Source organism: Antechinus flavipes, chromosome 2 (assembly GCF_016432865.1).
Source record: "Antechinus flavipes isolate AdamAnt ecotype Samford, QLD, Australia chromosome 2, AdamAnt_v2, whole genome shotgun sequence".
Lineage (NCBI taxonomy): Eukaryota > Metazoa > Chordata > Mammalia > Dasyuromorphia > Dasyuridae > Antechinus > Antechinus flavipes.
In genome coordinates this window covers 275633588-275653621 of record NC_067399.1, presented here as the reverse complement: position 1 = coordinate 275653621, position 20034 = coordinate 275633588, and the positions used below count along the sequence as shown (strand labels likewise).

At 32.9% G+C, this 20034-nt stretch overlaps 1 protein-coding gene across 2 annotated transcripts in view; it reads right to left on the bottom strand.

Annotated features, from left to right (window-relative positions):
• The window catches only part of SNAP23 (synaptosome associated protein 23), a 55069-nt gene that overhangs the window by 6158 nt on the left and 28877 nt on the right, over nt 1-20034 (bottom strand). The window contains exons 2-5 of one of the 2 annotated variants that reach the window (XM_051977171.1): nt 18030-18133; nt 16729-16770; nt 16121-16169; nt 15277-15394 (exon numbers count right to left, since the gene is read on the bottom strand). In XM_051977171.1, coding sequence (XP_051833131.1) covers nt 15277-15394; nt 16121-16169; nt 16729-16770; nt 18030-18086 — 266 coding nt within the window. In that variant the 5' untranslated portion in view covers nt 18087-18133. The remainder of the gene's footprint in view (nt 1-15276; nt 15395-16120; nt 16170-16728; nt 16771-18029; nt 18134-20034) is intronic. The other variant, XM_051977170.1, reaches the window with a different exon arrangement.

Here is a 20034-nt window from a genome sequence, read left to right as displayed (position 1 = left end):
GAAGTAGAGAAAAACTAGGGCCTAAAAAAGCCTATTGAGATCGGACCTGAATTATACCAGGGTAAGGTCCAGATCACAGATTAAGAAGGACATAGGTTCCTCAATGAAACTCCTTGAACCTCCAGCAGTTTCAGCCAACCTCTCTTCCAGAATAAAGAGCCATCTGTGGGAAAAGAACAAGTAACTTTGCTTTCAGTTTCAAGTCAATTTACTAATTCTGTTTTACTTTCCAAAATCATAAGTCAGTCAATACACATGTACTTAGTTTAATAAGTATTGACTGACCTAACAGCTAGAAGGTACCTTAAAGATTGTTTAGTTCAACCTTTAATTGAATAATAATCCTTTCAAAAATATTCCCAATATGTGCTAATTCATCCTATATCATGATTTCTCCCGTAATTGGAAACTTACTATCTCCAGAAGCAACTAATTCCATTCTTAGATAATTGATTGTTAGGAATGTCTGTCTTTATATTGAATCTAAATCTGCCTCTGTCAATTTTCTGTGTTGACTAAGTAGATTTATTATAATTTGCAGGACCATGTCCACTATGCCTTTCCCTCTGAATAAAAAAGAATCTCCTTTCTGTCCTGCCCCTTATTCCCTTACCAAGGACTAAGAATTCCTTTAATAGGGTGATGTGTGCCCTCAAAATGGCTTCCTAACATTTAGAGATTCAGTTAAAATGTAATCAGTCAATGAGTATATCAGGATCATGGCATAATTTCTTCTTTTTATAGATGAAGAGGGAGGAGGAAGAATTTGCTTAGAGTCTAAGGACCTTAAAGGTATCAAAATATACTGTTTCAATTAACCGCCTAAAGAAAATTGGCATGTAGAAACATACTTTAAGCATTAGTACTTGAAATATAATTATATACACTGAAATATGTATATAGCTCTTTTTTCATGCTATTTTACTCTTTTAAAGAAATTTTTATTTTTATCATTCTTTTCTTGTTAAATTTTGAGTTTCTCTCTTTCCTCCCCACCCCCAAGAGAGCAATATATTATACATGTGAAATCATGCAAAACATATATCCATATTAGCCATATTGGAAAAAAAAGTGAGAAAATTATACTTCAATTTACACTGAGTTCATCAGTTCTCTTTCAGGAAGTGGATAGCATTTTTTCATCATCAGTCTTCTGAAATTATCTTGGATCATTGTATTGATCAGAGTAGACACGTTTTTCAGTTATTATTACAACATTGCTGTCACTGTGCACAATGATGTACTATTTCTTCCCAATTAACTTCATATATGTCTTTCCATATTTTTTCAAAAACCACTTCCCTCATATTACTTATAGCACAATATTCCATCCCAATCATATGCCATATCTTGTCCAGCTATTCCCCAAGTGATAAATATCCTCTCAATTTCAAATTCTTTTCTACCACAAAATCAGCAAATACAAATATTTTAAATATTTTTGCATATATATATGTACTTTTCCTTTTTCTTTGACCTAGTAGTGGTACTGCTGAATCAAAGGGCAAGCACAGCTTTATAGCCCTTTGAGTGTTCTCCAGAATGGTCAAACCAGTTCCCTATTCCACTAACAGTTCATTAACCTATCCTCTCCACTTCCAATCCCCTGAATCATTTCCAATAGGTGAGGTGATTGAAGAATTGTTTAATTTGCATTTTTCTAATCAGTAGTGATTTAAGGCATTTTTTCATAAACTATATAAATAGCTTTGATTTCATTTTCTGAAAATTACCTATTCATATACTTTGACCATTTTACCAAGGGGTGAATAGCTCTTGTTTTTATAAACTTGACTTGATTTTCTATATACATGAGAAATGTGGCCTTTATCAGAGAAATTTATTGTAAAAATTTTGATATTACTTCTTTTTCTATGGTGCCTTTTAGCAAAATTTTATTTCTCTGACTCTTTTAATTAGGTCTATTTTTGCTTTTGTTTTATCTAAGATCATGACTGCTACTCCCAACTTTTTTTAGCTCAGTTGAAGCAAGAGTTAAACCATGTTAGATCCTACTCCACCCTTTTATCTTAAATCTTGTAGGATAGGTTATTCTTGGTTGTAATTCTATCCCCTTTGCCTTCCAGAATATCATATTGCAAGTTTTCTACTCCTTTTACATGTAAGCTGCTAAATCCTGTGTGATCCTATGACTCTACAATATTTTAATGGTTTCTTTTAGGCTGCTTCCAATAATTTTTTCCTTGACATGGGAGCTCTAGGATTTGACTGTAATATTACTGGGAGCTTTCACTTTAGTATCTCAGGAGATGATGGGTGAATTCTTTCAATTTCTATTTCAAATTCTATTCTTCCCTTTCATTCTAAGATAGTAGAGCACTTTTCCTTCGTAATTTCTTGGAATATTATGTCTTCACTCTCATTTTTGATCTTGGCTTTATGGTCGTCCAATAATACTTAAATTATCTCTCTATTTTAAGGATTAGTTGTTTTCTGATGAGATATGCTACATTTTCTTTTATTTTTCATTCTTTTGACTTTTGTTGTTTCTTGATGTCTCACGGAATCATTAATTTTCACTTGCCCAATTCAAATTCTTAAATAACTATATTCTACAATCAGCTTTTAACCTCTATTTCCATTGGCCAATTCTGCTTTTTAAGGAGCTCTTTTCAGTAAATTTTTTTGGCTCATTTGTCATTGGGTCAATTCTGGGTTTTTAGGTGTTATTTCCTTCAGAATTTTTTGTGCTTTTTCCTTTTTCTTAACAAGCTGTTAACTCTTCCCATAATTTCCTTTCATAACTATCATTTTATCCCCCCATTTTTCCTCTACCTCCCTTATCTCTTTCTTTAACTCTTCCAGGAATTCTTATTCGGCTTTTGTTCATTTAGCAATCTTACCTTTTTTTCTTGGGGAAAGGGGATAGCTATCAATACTCTCATGCTCCTCAATGAAAATTCTTCTCCATTTCAAATAAAAATAATAGTTACCAAACATTGCTAAGTCAAGAAAAGCAAATGTCCCCACATTGGACAAAGAAAATCTGCATCTTTTACCATTCTGAAGTACTTATAATGAAAAATGCTATCCACCTCCAGAGAATGAACTGATAGAATCTAAATGCAGACTGAAACATACTTTATTATTTTTCTTGGAATTTTTTTTTTTAGTCTGTGTTTGCTTTCATAACATAACTAATATGGATAATATGTTTTGCATGCTTGCACATATATAATCTGTATCAAACTGTTTGCCTTCTCCGGGAGGAGGGAGTTGAAAAAAAGGAAGGAATTTGGAACTCAAAATAAAAAAAAAAAAAAAAAAACTTTAAAAAATTGTTTCTACTTCTAATTAGAAAAAATAAAATGTTTAAAATTCTTTAAAAAAATTTTAAAACATGTATCTTGTTCCCTATCTTGAGTCAATCAATTCCTTGTTTGAAGGTGGTTAGCAGGCTTTATCATTGGCCTTCGTGGAAACTTTGTTAGGCATTGATAAGAGTTGTAGAGTTATTCTTTCTCAAAATGCTACATGTATCAATAGTTTTGGTTTTAGTTACTTCAATTTGTATCGGTTCTGACAAGTTTTCCCAGATTTCTCGTTTTTTTATGGCACAATAATATTCCATTACTTTCACATAGTATATTTTGTTCAACCATTATCCAATTGACAGACATCCCTCTTAGTTTCCTTATCTTTTCTTCAATAAATATAGCTACTATAAATATTTTAAGACAAAGGTCTTTTCCCTGCTTTATTTTGTTTTTAAATCTCAATGGAACTACTAATGGCACTGTTGGATCAAAGGCTATATCCAATTTAGTGCATTTTGGGGCATAATTCTAAACAGAGGTATTTTCTATCACATCACACAAAAAAAGCCACTCACAATATCCATGCACATGCAAATATAGCCAAATGAAGCATCACCTTTAGACAGCAGGTTAACAGCTCAGACTGCGCCAAAGACTGCATCCTAAAGTTCATTTTGCTCAATTACTGAGCCAGCCTCTGGTGTTAAATCTTCATTTTTAGTAAGCAGATTAGAAAGGAAAAGATTAGATAAGAGTGAGACACATGAAACAGCAAATGATAGCAAAAGAGAAGCTGATTTAGTTAGAATTTTTAAAACCACATTTAGATTCCAGCCTTATTTTTAAAGAAACAACTGACATTGGAGAATCTGAATAAAAAGTAAGGAAAAAAAGAATCATAAAGTAAATAGAGAATGTTTCATTTTTCAAGATTCAAGTCCATTTGATTGATGATATGCTTCTAACTGAAAGTTAGCCCCAAAGTTAAACATATGTACAAAATAACCACTTTTCACTTCTGAATATGTCATAGCAAAATAACAAGATTTATTTAAAGTTACATCTCAACTTCACAAATAATTTAGTTTTCAAAAAAATCTATAATGGTTTTGAACTACCTAGTTATAGCATATAATTTCTGTTCTGCTCATTCAACTATATACCATGTTATTTTGTTCAAAATGCTTCAACGATGTTTCAGTAGTTTAAATTGTGTCTGACTCTTAATAACTCCATTTGAAGTTTTCCTGGCAAAGATACCAGAGTGGTTTATCATTTCCTTCTCCAGCTCTTTTTACAAATGAAAAAACTGAGGCAAACAGGGTTAAGTGACTTCCAGGATCCCACAACTAATAAGTGTCAGAGGCTACATTTGAATTCAGGTCTTCCTAATCCAGAATCAACTCTGTCCACTAAGCGACTTAGAAGTCCCTGACATACTGCTAAAAAGTAAAATATCAAAAAATCTTAGTGCAGTTTTAAGTTTTATAATTCTGCATAAAGTGTTTTTTGAATGGTTAACTTAATTTTAAAATTCATTTTTAAAAATTCTAAGTTCCAAATATTTTCCCACCCATCCACCCTTCCTTCCCCATTAACAAACAAATAATATATCAATTCCTATATAAAGTCTTTATACATTCCCCTACTTCCTTTGCAAATGAAGACCTATGGGTTATTCTGTGGCCTTAACTGTACATTACGGATACTGTTTCAATGTAATGATCAATTTAGCTAATTCTTTGCTCTTCTTTCTCTTTTTCTTGTGTGTGTGTGTGTGTGTGTGTGTGTGTATTAAAAGATGGCTCCTAAAAAAATTCCCTAGAAGGAAATTCAGGTAATATAAAACAAAGATGTCATAAAAATTTGTTTAAAAAAGAAAGTAAGTTGTGATTTGAGAATAACTCAAAGTTCAAGGTCTTATACATAGATAATTTTGAAGATATTAGATGTGACTTTAACACTGTGTAGCTGAAGAACAGAGGAAGTCACTAGAGTTAAAGCACTTAAGGAATTATGGCTTTTTCTTTTTCAAATTATCAATATTTGAGGAATATTACCAGAGGAAGTCTAGTATGCGTCCTATGTCTTTTAAGAAGACTACATGTGGTGGCAACTAGATGGTGCAGCGAATAGAGTGCTGACTGAAATCAGGAGGACCTGAGTTCAAATCCAGTCTCATTTAAAACTTCCTGGCATGTGACCCTGGGCAAGTCACTTAACCCCAACTGCCTTAGCAAAAAAAAAAAAAAAAAACATATGGGAGGTTCCTTATATTAATATTTTATTTTCTCTATGAAGAGTAGCTATTTACCAAATGCTTAATTGAAACGTATAACAACACACTAGATTCTGAAAAGCTATCAACTGTAAATAGTGTTGATAACTACTCAGATAACTAACGTAAGGGAGTAAAATCTAAATATAATAAATTGGGACATTAAACATTTAATCATCTCGGGACTTTTAATCTTAAGTATACTTAATTTTAAACTAATATTAGTTACACTATCAATTCTCCAATGTGAAGGCATCTGTAATTAAAATATAGATCTTAACACACTTCCTGTGAAGAGAATGGAGCAACTTTTTTTAAAAAGGCATTACTTCCAGTAGTTCTTTTAAAAAAAAATCAAAATTTCAATTAACATATTTATTGAAGTTATTTTTGTGTGCTAGCACATGGTCCCTCGTAAGCCATTACTGACATGGTTTCAACTAATTCAACTAACAAAAAAATCTTGTAGTACTTCTGAATCCAATTCTCCCTGTGCAACAAGAGAACTGTTCGGTTCTGCACACATATATTGTATCTAGGATATACTGCAACATATTTAACATATATAGGACTACTTGCCATCTAGAGGAGGGGGTGGAGGGAGGAAGGGGAAAAATCGGGACAGAAGTGAGTGCAAGGAATAATGTTGTAAAAAATTATCCTGGCATGGGTTCTGTCAATAAAAAATTATTATAATTTTTTTTTTTAATCTTGTAGTATATATTCACATGTCACAGAATCTCAGAGTCAGAAAGGACCTCTGCAGGTCATCTGGTAGAGCTTATATCTAAAATGAGGATCCTCCTCTTAAAAAATGCTCCAGCAATAGATATCCAGTCTTTTCTTGAAGACCTCTACTGAAGAGGAATTTCTTCCTTCCCAAGACAGCCTATTCTTGGACAGTTCTAATTATTAGGAAGTTTTTCCTTGCATTAAACCTAAATCCCTCTCTCACATGCTACCTGGATTCAATAACCATAGTTCTGCCCTTTGAACTCTTTATAGAAGAAATATGATCCTTCTTCCATCAGACTTCCCTTGAAATACTTGAAGATAACTGCCATTCATTCCCATTGGATCCTTTACCTTTCCAGGCTATTTTCTAGTTCACTCAACCTATCTTGTTAGGGAATAATTTTGAGAGACTCCCTCTGGTTTATCCTGTTTTAGAGGTATTCAAGCATCAACAAGGTCCATGCTAAAATGAAGAGCTTAGAACTAAACATGATGAAAATGGAATACTAGCATATTAGTGTGAAAATATTTGTTAGCTGTACAAAACTTCTTTGTGTACAAAATTGGAGAAATTGAGATTTTGAGAACCTCTAAATAACACCAAGATATGGAGATAGAAACAAGGAGCATCCTAGGGCTGGAGGTCTCAAGGGAGTATAAAAGAACAAGTAAGATCTGAAAAAAAATGCAGTAATAAGTAAAGATTTAATGAGTAGTAAAATAAGATAAATAAGTTTTTCCTTTGTCCAAGAGCTCAAATTTTCTTCAGGGATCAATTGTTTATTCAGAGTAGGTGTGTCTTGATTCCACTATACTATACTTGTTGGAGAAAAATCTTCCCTTAGGGATAGTGTTTCAGCTCTATGCTATTCTCTGTATCTCTTAGATTTCTATGAAAGCCATACTACTTGTGCTAGAAAAGGAAAATAAAGTAAAACAAGGACATTAAGTACCATCTCCTCCATATACCTATAACAGAAATATCTAAGAAACCATTGGACATTTTTTCTTCAATGATCCTTCCATGTATAAAATAAGTTGTTCTCATTTTAGCAAAAAATAAAAGTGCTACATAGTTGAAGAGGAGAAGAAGAATGGTCTATATCCCTAACCCTCCATGTCCAATCAGATGCCAAGTCTTTTTCAGGTCTACCCCTACATTTTTCACTTCTGATTACTTCTTTACATTTAGAGGGCCAGCACCCAAATTCAGGCACTCATCATCTTTCACCTAGCTCGTTGAAATAGAAGTCTAATTGGTTTCCTTACCTCTGCTCTCTTCACTCTCTAATCTAGGCTCTACATACCTTCCAAAATGTTATTCCTAAAACACAAGTGATAATGTGTCACTTCCCTAATCAAGGAAATTTGGTAGCTTCCAATAGCCTTTGGACAATATAAACTCATCAAGAAAGTTAAAGTACTCTGTATCTGACTGTCACCTATGTTCTAGACAGATCTCATAATATTCCACATCTCATGCATTCTACGTTTCAAAATGCTCTATCTGCAGTTTCTCATATGTAACATTCCATCTTCTGGCCCTACACCTCTGCCAAGACTGTCTTTTCTATACCTTCTTCCTCACTTCCCCACAAAAAACATGGAACCCCTAGGTCTTTTCAAAACTCAGATCAAGTACTGACTCTTACAAGAGGTTTTTACTGAATCCTAAAACACAGCTTAGTATTCCCATTTTCAAGTTCCTTTCTATTTATCTTTTATATATCTAATATTTACTTATTTTTACCTAATAGAAAGTAAGCTCCTTAAGAGCAAAGAAAGCATTTTTTTTAATATTTTATTTTATTTTATTTTATTTAATAATAACTTTATATTGACAGAATCCATGCCAGGGTAATTTTTTTACAACATTACCCCTTGCACTCGTTTCTGTTCGATTTTTCCCCTCCCTCCCTCCACCCCCTCCCCTAGATGGCAAGCAGTCCTATATATGTTAGATATGTTGCAGTATATCCTAGATACAGTATATGTTTGCAGAACCGAACAGTTCTCTTGTTGCACAGGGAGAATTGGATTCAGAAGGTAAAAATAACCCGGGAAGAAAAACAAAAATGCAAATAGTTCACATTCGTTTCCCAGTGTTCTTTCTTTGGGTGTAGCTGCTTCTGTCCATCATTTATGAATTGAAACTCAATTAGGTCTCTTTGTCAAAGAAATCCACTTCCATCAAAATATGTCCTCATACAATATCGTTGTCGAAGTGTATAATGATCTCCTGGTTCTGCTTATTTCACTTAGCATCAGTTCATGTAAGTCTCGCCAGTCCTCTCTGTATTCATCCTGCTGGTCATTTCTTACAGAACAATAATATCCCATAACATTCATATACCACAATTTACCCAGCCATTCTCCAATTGATGGGCATCCATTCAATTTCCAGTTTCTAGCCACTATAAACAGGGCTGCCACAAACATTTTGGCACATACAGGTCCCTTTCCCTTCTTTAGTATTTCTTTGGGATATAAGCCCAGAAGTAACACTGCTGGGTCAAAGGGTATGCACAGTTTAATAACTTTTTGGGCATAATTCCAGATTGCTCTCCAGAATGGTTGGATTCGTTCACAACTCCACCAACGATGCATCAGTGTCCCAGTTTTCCCGCATCCTCTCCAACATTCATCATTACTTTTTCCTGTCATCTTAGCCAATCTGACAGGTGTGTAGTGGTATCTCAGAGTTGTCTTAATTTGCATTTCTCTGATCAATAATGATTTGGAACACTCTTTCATATGAGTGGTAATAGTTTCAATTTCATCATCTGAAAATAGTCTGTTCATATCCTTTGACCATTTATCAATTGGAGAATGGCTTGATTTCAAAGAAAGCATTTTTGTCTTTGACTTAGGCACTGGAACAATGCCTAATACATGCTTGTTGAACTGAATGAGATGAAGTTACTGAGAGAGACTTAAAAGTATTAGAAAGACAGGTTTTTTTAGTTAAACTGAAGAATAGAAAAAAGATCACATTAAAGCATAGTATTTTCGCCTTTTTATTTAGTTGTTTGCTTGGTTTTTTTTTTTTTCTTTCTCATTTTTTTTCCCTTTGGATTTCATTTTTTTTAGACAGCATGATGAATATGGAAATATGTTTAGAATAATTGCACAAGTTTAATCTATACTGGATTGCTTGTCTTGGGAAGGAAAGAAGGAAGAAAGGAAGAAAAATTTGGAACACAAGGTTTTACAAATGTGAATTTTCAAACTGTCTTTGCATGTAATTGGAAAAATAAAACACTTAAAAAATTTTTTAAAAGATCACAATAGGAAAAAGAACTGGTGCTTAAATGGATGAAATAATATGGAAGACGAGGCAAAGCTACTCAACTTTTATTGAGCTTTTGTTTTCTTTAGCCATTAGAAATAAGCTTCAGACTGAAAAAAAAAAAAATGGAGCAAAAATGGCTGACAGGAAGTTGATATTCAAGAGAATTAGGAAGAGAAGCCATTTGTCTGGCTGCTGTCAGTGAGTTCAAGTAACCAGCCTCCAATAAACTATATTCTAGATTACTGGAAGAACAAGCAGAAGTGATTGCTAAACCACTTTCAATGATCTCTGGAAAAGCGTGGAGAATAGGAGAGGTATCACAAGGCTGGAGAAAGAGAGGCATTTTTTGTTTTCTTGAAAACTGGGATGAGAACAGAGTCCACAGATTATATGTCTATGGGTTTGACTTTGGGTCCTTGCAAAATTTTAGAACAAATTTTTAAAGAGAATGTCAATTCTCTTTTAATACTTTGGTTGGAATTATCCCAAGGAAACCATCATCATGGTTTCACTAAGAACAAGTAATGTCAAACCAGTTACCAAATCAGGAGAATGTTGTAGCTTTAATTTACCAGATTTCAGTAAAGCTTTAGACAAAAATTTCTCCCTCTGATAAAATGAAAAGGTAATCACTAGATACAAGTATAGCTAGATGGATTCAGAAATGATTAACTGAATTTAAGGAGCAATCTGGAAATAAGTCTGAAAGATGTCCAAAATATTTGGCCTTGGAAATTTTAATCTTTTTCTCAGTGATATACAGGTGGAGATAAAATATTTATCTAGTTGGTAAACAGCATAGAATTGGGAAGGATAACTAATAAGTTAAATATAGAGTCAGAATCCAAAAGTCTTGAGAAACTAGAACACTGGAGTGAATTTTATTAGAGATAAATGTAACACTTTAACATCTGCATTTAAAAATCAACTTCTTAACTTCAAAATAGGGAAGACAAGCCAAACAGTAGTTCAGAAAAGAATTTGTAGATTTTAAGGAACAGAAAACTAAAGAAGTCAACAGTGCTAATAAAGGATTATGATTAACTTAAAAAACATTAGGCCAATCAGGATGGTGAAAGAAAAGACTCAGGAAGGACACCATAGCTGTATTTAAACACTGACATGTGGAGAAATGATTAGATATCTTCTACTCAGATTTGAAGGCAGGTCTAGAAGCAATACATGAAAGTGCCAAAAGCCAAATTTTTCTTAAAATAGGGATATAATTCCTAATAATTAAAATCATCCAAAAGCAAAAAAACCTGCATTAGGAAGTAGTGGTTTCCCAAGTGAAATCCAGATAACTACTCATTAGCCAGATATAGAAGGGATTTGTGTTATATTTCACTAAAGCAATGAGAATTTCTTCTAAGAAGGCTAAGAAAGCCTGAAGAAATACAAAAGAATTTTAAGTTCCCAGTCTTTTAACAAATATTCACCTCATGCTTTGAATAATCTGGGCCTCTATTCTGGGGTAAAATTTACAATCGTAAGTCACGTGAACATCTTTATCTGAAAACCTGACAACATAGAAATGGCTTTCCACACCCTACTATTTTTGGTAGCCAAAGAGTCCCAAATGGAAAAGTTTTTGAAAGAGAAGCTATAAACAATAAATAGAACAGTTGCAGCAACTAAGTAAAAGTTTGAAAAATTTAAACCTTCAACACAATGAAGTCATTCAACTTTAAAACCGCTTAATTACGATTTATCAGAATCAAAAGTTGCCAATGTATTTCTTCTTTTAATTGAAAATTTAATAGATTAATTCCTCCTCATGAAGGAAAAGATAAAACTGATTGCTCAAAATTAACTTGCAATTATTCTGAATATTTAAACATCTGTTGTCATTAATAAGAGATTGGTATTTTAAAAAAGTAAGAAGAAAGCTAAATAATAAGAATTTAGTGTCATTTATCATTTTTACAATATAAATTAATGGATGGTTGTCAAATGTTATTCTATTCTAAATGCTACTCTGAGATTGAGTTCGGCCTTCAATCATTTACCTTCTACTGTTTTCAATGACCAACCACTTATGAAAAAAAACTCCCCTCAAAACTTGAAAATATCTTTGGTGACTGCAACAGTCTAGTCTCCTAATGGGAAAAATCTCTCCATCCCAATCCATCCTTTAGCTGCTGCCTTAGCTTCAATCCTAACTCTTTCATGAAGATTCCATATTACAGTCTAGATAAAGCACACCATTTAACATCTCATATCTACTTCCAGTATTGTTTACTAACTCTTTTTTGTTTCTCTAACAATATTCTGAATTTTTTGAAAATGAGATTATTTTATTATAATTAGTTAGCAGACTAGATGCTAACTAGATACCATTCAATAATCTGAGTTCCCTCATTTTACAAACCTAAATGCCTTGCCTAATTTCATATAGATATTAAGAAACAAGAACAGAATTTTAACCTAAGTCTTCTGAGTTTATCCATTAATTTCCAATACATCATGTCGTCTCTTCATATTCTCAACTTCTACTATGATGAACAAATAGTAATCGAGCAGGTATTCTCTATAACTTTTCACAGATCTTCTTTTAGTACTTATTGTACTAATATTGTACTAGTATTTGGTACTTATTGATGGTTAACAAAAGAAAATATTGAGGATTCTGGGAAGATCAAGAAGTTAGTAAATTTCAAGTTCTTCAATTTTCCCCCACAAAAATAACAAATTTGTGCCTCAGGGCAAACATAGTTTGGTGAAAAATCAAGAAGACTTGGGACAGAACAGGGATCTTCCAGGTACAACCAGAGATCTGCAGAAAGCTCCTAGGCTGAGGATTAAGCAGTGGGAAGTACAAATACCTCTGGACTAGCTCCTCAGAAACACTAAGTGAGGACCCCTGCGACAAGCTAGGTTTGGCTGAAGCCTCAGCAGGAGTCACAGAGACTTTCATCTCCTAAATGCATGGGGAGTCTGGGGTCTAAGTCAGGGAAGATTTAGTGAACCTTACTAATCAGGAATACCAGGTCTAGTTTTGCTGCAGAGACTTGGCCCTGGGCAAGAAGAAACCAGCTCACCTATGAGTGCAGAAGCATGGCAGGACAGTGACACTGCTAGCTGCAGGCACTTGAAGGTGGGTGGAATTCTTGGTTTGGGGTTCCAGGTCAAAAGGTAGAGCTGAAGTAAAGCTAGAGACACCATCATCCTCTCTCCCCATGATTAGAGGAGCTTACAGTAATATGTAATATGTTTTTTAAAAAATGTGTTGCCAAGAAAAATGAACCTAACCATAGAAACTTACTATGGGAACAAGGAAAACCAGGGTTCATCTTCAGAGAAGGGCACTGTAATTTAAAAAAAAAAGTCTCTATTCCAAAAAGTTCATTTAAATGGCTCCCTGCCCAGAGAGAATTTATAGAACTCAAAAAGAAAAAAAAAAACAACTTTAAAATCAAATGAGATGTAAAAGACTGCTTGCCGTCTGGGGGAGGGGGTGGAGGGAGGGAGGGGAAAAATCAGAACAGAAGCGAGTACAAGAGATAATGTTGTAAAAAATTAGCCTGACATGGGTTCTGTCAATAAAAAGTTATTTTAAAAAAATCAAATGAGAAACATTAATTAAAGACAAAAAAAAAAAAAAAATAAAAATCATCCAAGAAAAAAAAAATAGATTATTAAAAAAAAAAGTTAACCAACTAGAAAAGGAAACACAGAGTGTCAAAGATGAAAATAACTCTCTGAAAATTAGAATTGGCAAGGGGAAGCTGATGAAGCTATAAGAGACAAAGAAATAACCAAAAAAATGAAAAAATAGAAAACAGAATATGAAACACCTTATAAGAAAAAAAGAGATCTGAAGAACAGATCAAGAAGAAGAGAAAATATAAAAATAAGTAGACTATCTGAAAGTTGTGACCAAAATAGAACCTTGACACAATAATGCAAGAAATAATCCAAGAACATTGTTCTGAAGTAATAGAACTTGAGGTGAAGACAGAAAGAGAAAAAATCCACCAATCATTACTTCAACAAGATCCTTTCTGGAAAACACAATTTTACAATCCCCAGATCAAAGAGAAAATTGTGCAAGAAACAAGAAAAAAATACGTGAACCTACAATCAGAATTGTATAGGACTTATCAGCAGCCACAGTAAAAGACTACAGATCCTGGAATCATAACTATAGCAATAAAAAAAAAAAAAAAACCAAGGCCTCTGGCCAAAAATATCTTAACCAAATTACCCATAATATTGAATGAGAAAAAATGGACAGTCAATGAACTTGCAGATTTTCAGAATTTCCTATCAACCAAACCTGAATTCAAAAGATCAATTTTAAGGAATTTAATATAGACAAACTATTTGCTTTTTTATATAGGAAATGTGTACCATATACTTAACACTGACATCAACAATAGGGTAGCTCAAAATTATATTATACAAATGAGATACAGAGGAAGAATAGATACACTGGCATTAAAGGGGGAAGGAGGGCTCATAGTTTTGAAAACCTGCTCACATTGGGAATGGGTGAAATAAGCAACATTTACATGTGTGCCTATATATATATATATATATATATATATATATATGTCATGAAGGCATAAATGTATCTATACATATCTATATGTACATATAGGTGTCTCTGTGTGTATATATAATCTCTATATAGATATATATACAAAATCTTTATCTATATAACAAATATATATATATATATATACCAAAATCTATAAAGAAATAAGGAAGGAGGAATTGGCAGACAGAGAAACAAAGGGTGTAGGAAGAAAACAAGGGATGGATTCATGGCTGGGGAAAGGTTAAGCAATAGCAAGACAAGTTAAGGAGCAGAATTAAAGCAAAGAGTCAGCAGGGATAGGAAAGATATGTGTGTGGGGGGGAGAGGGGATTTATACATGTATGTCTATATCTACATATATATACATAAATATATCTTTTTTGGACTATAGTCTGCTTAGAGAAGATGGGGAAGATGAAAAGGCAGAAAAAAAGAATAAAGTAAAAAAGGTACACAGCAGAGAACAAAAGAATAAATTACAAGGAAGTAAAGATGGACACTCATGAATATAATTTCTTCTGTTCATGTATTTATATGTATAGATACATACGTGTGTATGTGTGTGTGTGTGTGTGTGTATTTTGAATCTTCCCTGATGTTCTGCTGGGCACATAACAATGTCCTCTTTTGTTTTGTTTTATATTCCTTTTCTGTTTTTCTTTTTTCTTATTCTGTTTTTTTAAAATAAAATAAAATTTAAAAAAAAAAAAGAAAAATGAATTTCAACAAAGAAAATATTAACTCCATTCCACTTTTTTACAGCCAGATACATTTTTCCACCCACTTGGATCTCTAGATCCATAAACAAAAACAAAAAAAAAAAACCTCATTTCTTATTTTAAAACAGAATAGATTAAAATTGTGATTTTCAAGGAACATCAAATTCAATATGAAATTGTTACTTATCTTTTTGAACAGATCAACAACATACATTTATACAATGTGCAACAAAGTCCCTAAGTTTGTCTTAAAACCACATACACATTTCATTAGAAGAAAAAGCATGAAAGGGGAATCTTTTTTTGTAAAACTTGTATAACATTTTAAAACAATCACTATCACTAAAAAAAGAAAAGAAAAGAAAAAAAAACCTCTCATAATACCCTCTAGGAAACAATGGTGAGTTTCAAGCTTTGACTGATCAACTCACCTATTCCAAGGACAAACACAAAGGCCACAACACTTGTTGAGTTCTGTTAGGGTTTTCTCTGTCTCTCTCATGTCTTTGTTTATTTGGTCCATGCCTTCTTCTATGCGATTCAGTTTTTCTAAGAAGAGTTTTTTGAAAGTTAAATTTTGTGGGAAGTCACTACCTATCACAAATGTTCTAGAAAGCTCTCCAAGCAGAAAATAATACTGTATAAGGCAGCATAATATGATACAATCCCAAATCTAACAATGCATTAATCTAATATAGCAAATGTCTATAATGGCAGTGAAAGAGTAAATAGACAATAAATAAATACTATCTGACATGAAGTCAGTCTGGGATATGCCAAACTTTAAAGCACCTAGCCCCTAACATCTGAATTTGAGTTGACCCAGAAAGAGCTTAGGGATATTTTTCAGTTTTGGAATCATATGAAACTTTGAAACTAGATACTCAACATTATTACTAGGTCAGCAGATTGAAACCCCTGAATAAACAAGAACCTTAAGAACCAGGCCCATATGACACTGAACTCCAAGTAATATTTCAGTTTGGATGTCCCCCAACCTTATTTAGGTGACTAATCAAATTTAAGCCCAATAGTCACACTTTCTAGACATACAGTAACTTCTTAATACCTCCAATGGAAAAGTCAAACACTAAATAATCCAAACTATTAAAGAGGTTTGAGGTGGGAAAAAGTACCACCCACATGGAAAAGGGCACTCTTAAAGGATACATATTTGAAAACACAAACACATGAAAACTTTTGTGATTGCAAAAAACCAGTAAAGATCCTGTACAAAGTCAAATTCAGAACTTCCTCCAATGACTCTACACTCACCTCCTTGTTCATCCAGCATAGTGATGGTTTTAATTCCTGCATCTTGAGACTAAAAGAAGTAAAAATAAATAAATAAGTCTACAGTATAGCTAAAATAAAAGGAGTGATATCCACAAATATAAAATAAGAAGCCCATAGGAAATACAGAAAAAACATCAAAATCAGAGAAAGTAAGATTCTAGACAGATTAAGCCAGGATTTTTGATGTGTATTTTACAATGTAGTTACTATCTGGAGTGAAAAATAAGCCAAAGACTTTTATTAAATTAATTGTCCCTATCAGGCTATATATTAATGGAAAAGGAAAAATCAAGTGTTGACATTACATATCATTGATGATATCAATACTTTCAGTTTTTAAACAAAAACTATTGTCAACTTATTCAGAATACTAAAATTTAACACAATCCCTCCTTGCTCAATTCCTAATCTTGACTAAACAGAATTGACTTTATGTCAAACATAACATTATCCAGGCAATAAATGTTTCTGGGCATTACTGATTCAAATACTAAACAGGTCACAAACTATGTAACCTAGAACAGTGACATCATGATGTGCTCAATAGAATACCCAAAAGTAGAACATTCCTAGTAATGTTCTCTTACCTCAATGGCTAAACCCAAGATTCTCCTTGTGCTTTCCAGGGACTAGGGGGGGAAAAAACAAAAACAAAAAACAATGCTTTAATCTAACATTTTAGTGTAAGCAGAACTCATAAAAACAAATATCCATGTTTATCATGTTATTCTCTACTATATGTAAAATAATTGCCAACTACTTCTTAAGCACCATAAAAATTATAAAATTTGTCATTAAAGTTGCAAACTGATTTTCATCAGATACTTCAGAGAAACACTGAATCACAGAATTTGAGAATCAAAAGGAATCTCTATAGTTATCTAATTCATAGCCCACAGGAATACCCACTATAACATAACTGACAAATGGTCATCCAGTATCTGGATAAAGACTTCACTACCCAATCTATCTCAGGACAATACTAATTTTTAAAAGTTTTTTTCTAACATCAAAGCTAAATGGCTTCTTTTGAAGTTCCCCCTATTGCTCCTGATCCTGCCCTCTGGAACCAAAAAGATTTAAGACTGATTCTTTGGCCCTTTTTGTCTCAACACTTTACATTTCTCCCTATTGAATTTTATCTCATTAGATTCAGTCCAATGCACTAATCTGTCACAAAAGTTTTGGATTATATCATGCAGCATATTAGCTATCCTTTCCAGTTTTAAGAAATTTTTTTCTTATTTTCCAATTTTGGCAAACATACTCTCTCTGTCATTATCCAAGTCATTGTTAAAAATATTAAATAGCCAACCAGAGTCCTAGCTACTCCATGACCAATAAATCTTAAATATATTTTCAAAATCCTCAATAAATAAATCAACAAGAATTTATTAAGTACCTACTATGTAGAGGGTACCATATTAGGTGCTGGGAATATAAAGATTAAAAAGGAACAGTCCTCATCTTTCCATATAGACAGTTATCAATCTGGATCAGATTTTTATATCTCCCATCAGAACTATTAAAATGGTGTCCTAATTGGATTTCTTTGGACTTCTTGCCTCAATTATTTCCAATCCATTCACACAGCTGCCAAAATAATCTTCTAGCACAGATCTGACCATGCAAGCTCCATACTCAGTGGCTATTATTTCTAGTAGCTTTATTTAGGGTAGATGTGGAATCTTTTAACTTTTTTTTTTTTGAGGAAAAGAGTTAACAAGGCAATAATAACATACCAAATAAATTCCCCAGGCTAATCCATCAACAAAAGGTTGGTCAAAACAATTAAAATGATCCTTCGTCACTTCAGATCCAAGAACAGAAATACCATACAGATATAAGAGATGTGAAATGAACTAAGACTTTCAATAAAATGTTTTACCTCATCAGTCACCTGGTGAGCCCTTAGCTGAATTTCTTCTGCTGACAGATCATCCATAATGAATCAAAATTCTTGATAAACAAAGAAACAGTTACTGAGATATTCTGTTTAAAAAAAAAGTTTCAGGAATTAAAGCATATTATTTTCATCTTGGAAGATCACTAAAATTTACATGAACTAATGCAAAGTGAAGTGAGTAGAACCAGGATTGTATAATGATCAATTGTGAAGGATTTAGCTATTCACAGCAATACACTAATTCTGAAGGACACATGAAGAAAAATGTTCTCTACCTCCAAAAAAAACCAAAAAAACAAAAAAAACTGATGAGGTGTGAATGAAGATTGAAGCATTTTTTTTTAATACATTATTTTTCTTGGGATATATTTTGTCTGTTTTCTTTCACAACATGACTAATATGGAAATATTCTGCATGGCTGTACATGTATAACCTATATTAAATTGCTTGACTTCTCAAGGAGAGGAAGAGAATTTGAAACTCAAAATTTTTTAAAATGTTAAAAATTGTTTTTATATGTAATTAGAATGAAAAGATCTCTCCCATTAATTTTTTTAAAATTATTTTGTTTATAATAAAAGTCTTCAGTCCAAAGAAAGTTTTATGAATTGAGGAGCAAGATTAGAAAGGATTTCAGTGGCCTTTTGAGTATGCCTACTTCTACAATTCAAATCCCAAATTCAAACATTACTGTGCTAAATCTGTAGCCTGATCTGAAGCACTAACTTAAAAAAAAGGAAGGTCTGTTAAGTCTTACCTCTGCTACATACTAATTACTACTCTGCCTTGGCTAAATCACTTAGAAAATTGTACTGCTATTTTGCATGACTGTACATCTATAATTTATATCAAATTGGTTACCTTCTCAAGGAAAGAGAAAATAAAGGAATAGGAAATTCAAAATTTTCTTTTAAAAAGAATGTTAAAGGGGCAGCTACGTGGTGCAGTGGATAGAGCACTAGCCTTGAAATCAGGAAGACCCGAGTTCAAATATAGTCTCAGATACTTCATACTGTCTAGCTGTGTGACCTTGGGCAAGTCACTTAACCCCAACTTCCTCAGGAAAAAAAGAGGGGAAAGGATCCATGTGTGTAAAAATGTTTGTAGCAGCAATTTGGAATGGTAAGGAATTAGAAACTGAGTGGCTATACATCAGCTGGAGAATAAGGTATGATGGCTGAATAAGGTATGATGTATGAATGTAATGAAATATTATTGTTCTATAAGAAATGATCAGATTTCAGAAAAGATTTCAGTGGTCTTTTGAATATGTCCACTTCTACAATTCAACTTCCAAATTCAAACATTATTGTGCTAAATCTGTAGCCTGATCTGAAGCACTAACTTTAAAAAAAGGAACAAATCCAATCTTGGTCACTTTAGAAGTTTTTCAGATTTGTCTAGAAATCAACATCAGGAACTATGTACATGCAATATTTGGCTAGAGAAGAGGGTTCAAAAAGTATAAGGAAACTAGATCTCAAGAGCTGTATGCTTGAGAAAAAATATCTGTGAAGTATAGGGGAAGCTTATCGGCAGATTCCTGAGGAAGGACCTCACTTTTTTATTTTCTCAAATGATCAGAAGGATTTTGATGTATATCATCAATTCTGACTTAAGGGTAAAGAGGAAGATAAAACTAAAAACAACTTTTAAAAGCCTTTCATAGAGTAGGTACTTAGTAAATATGTTTCCAGACTGAAACACTTTCTCTGCCCAAACCCTTAATTTCCTGATATGGTTGAATAATTTCATACTGTAAAATTTAGGTGAGCTAATGAGCTGGTTAATGTCTGACCTACATGAACTGATGCAAAATGAAGTAAGCAGAAAAAGAAAAACATTGTAGGCAATAGCAGTAACATTGTATGGTGATGAACTATGAATAATTTAGCTATTCTCAACAATATAATGATCTAAGACAATTCCAAAAGTCTCATGAGGGAAACTGCTATTCACACAGAGAAAAAGAACTAATGGAGTTTA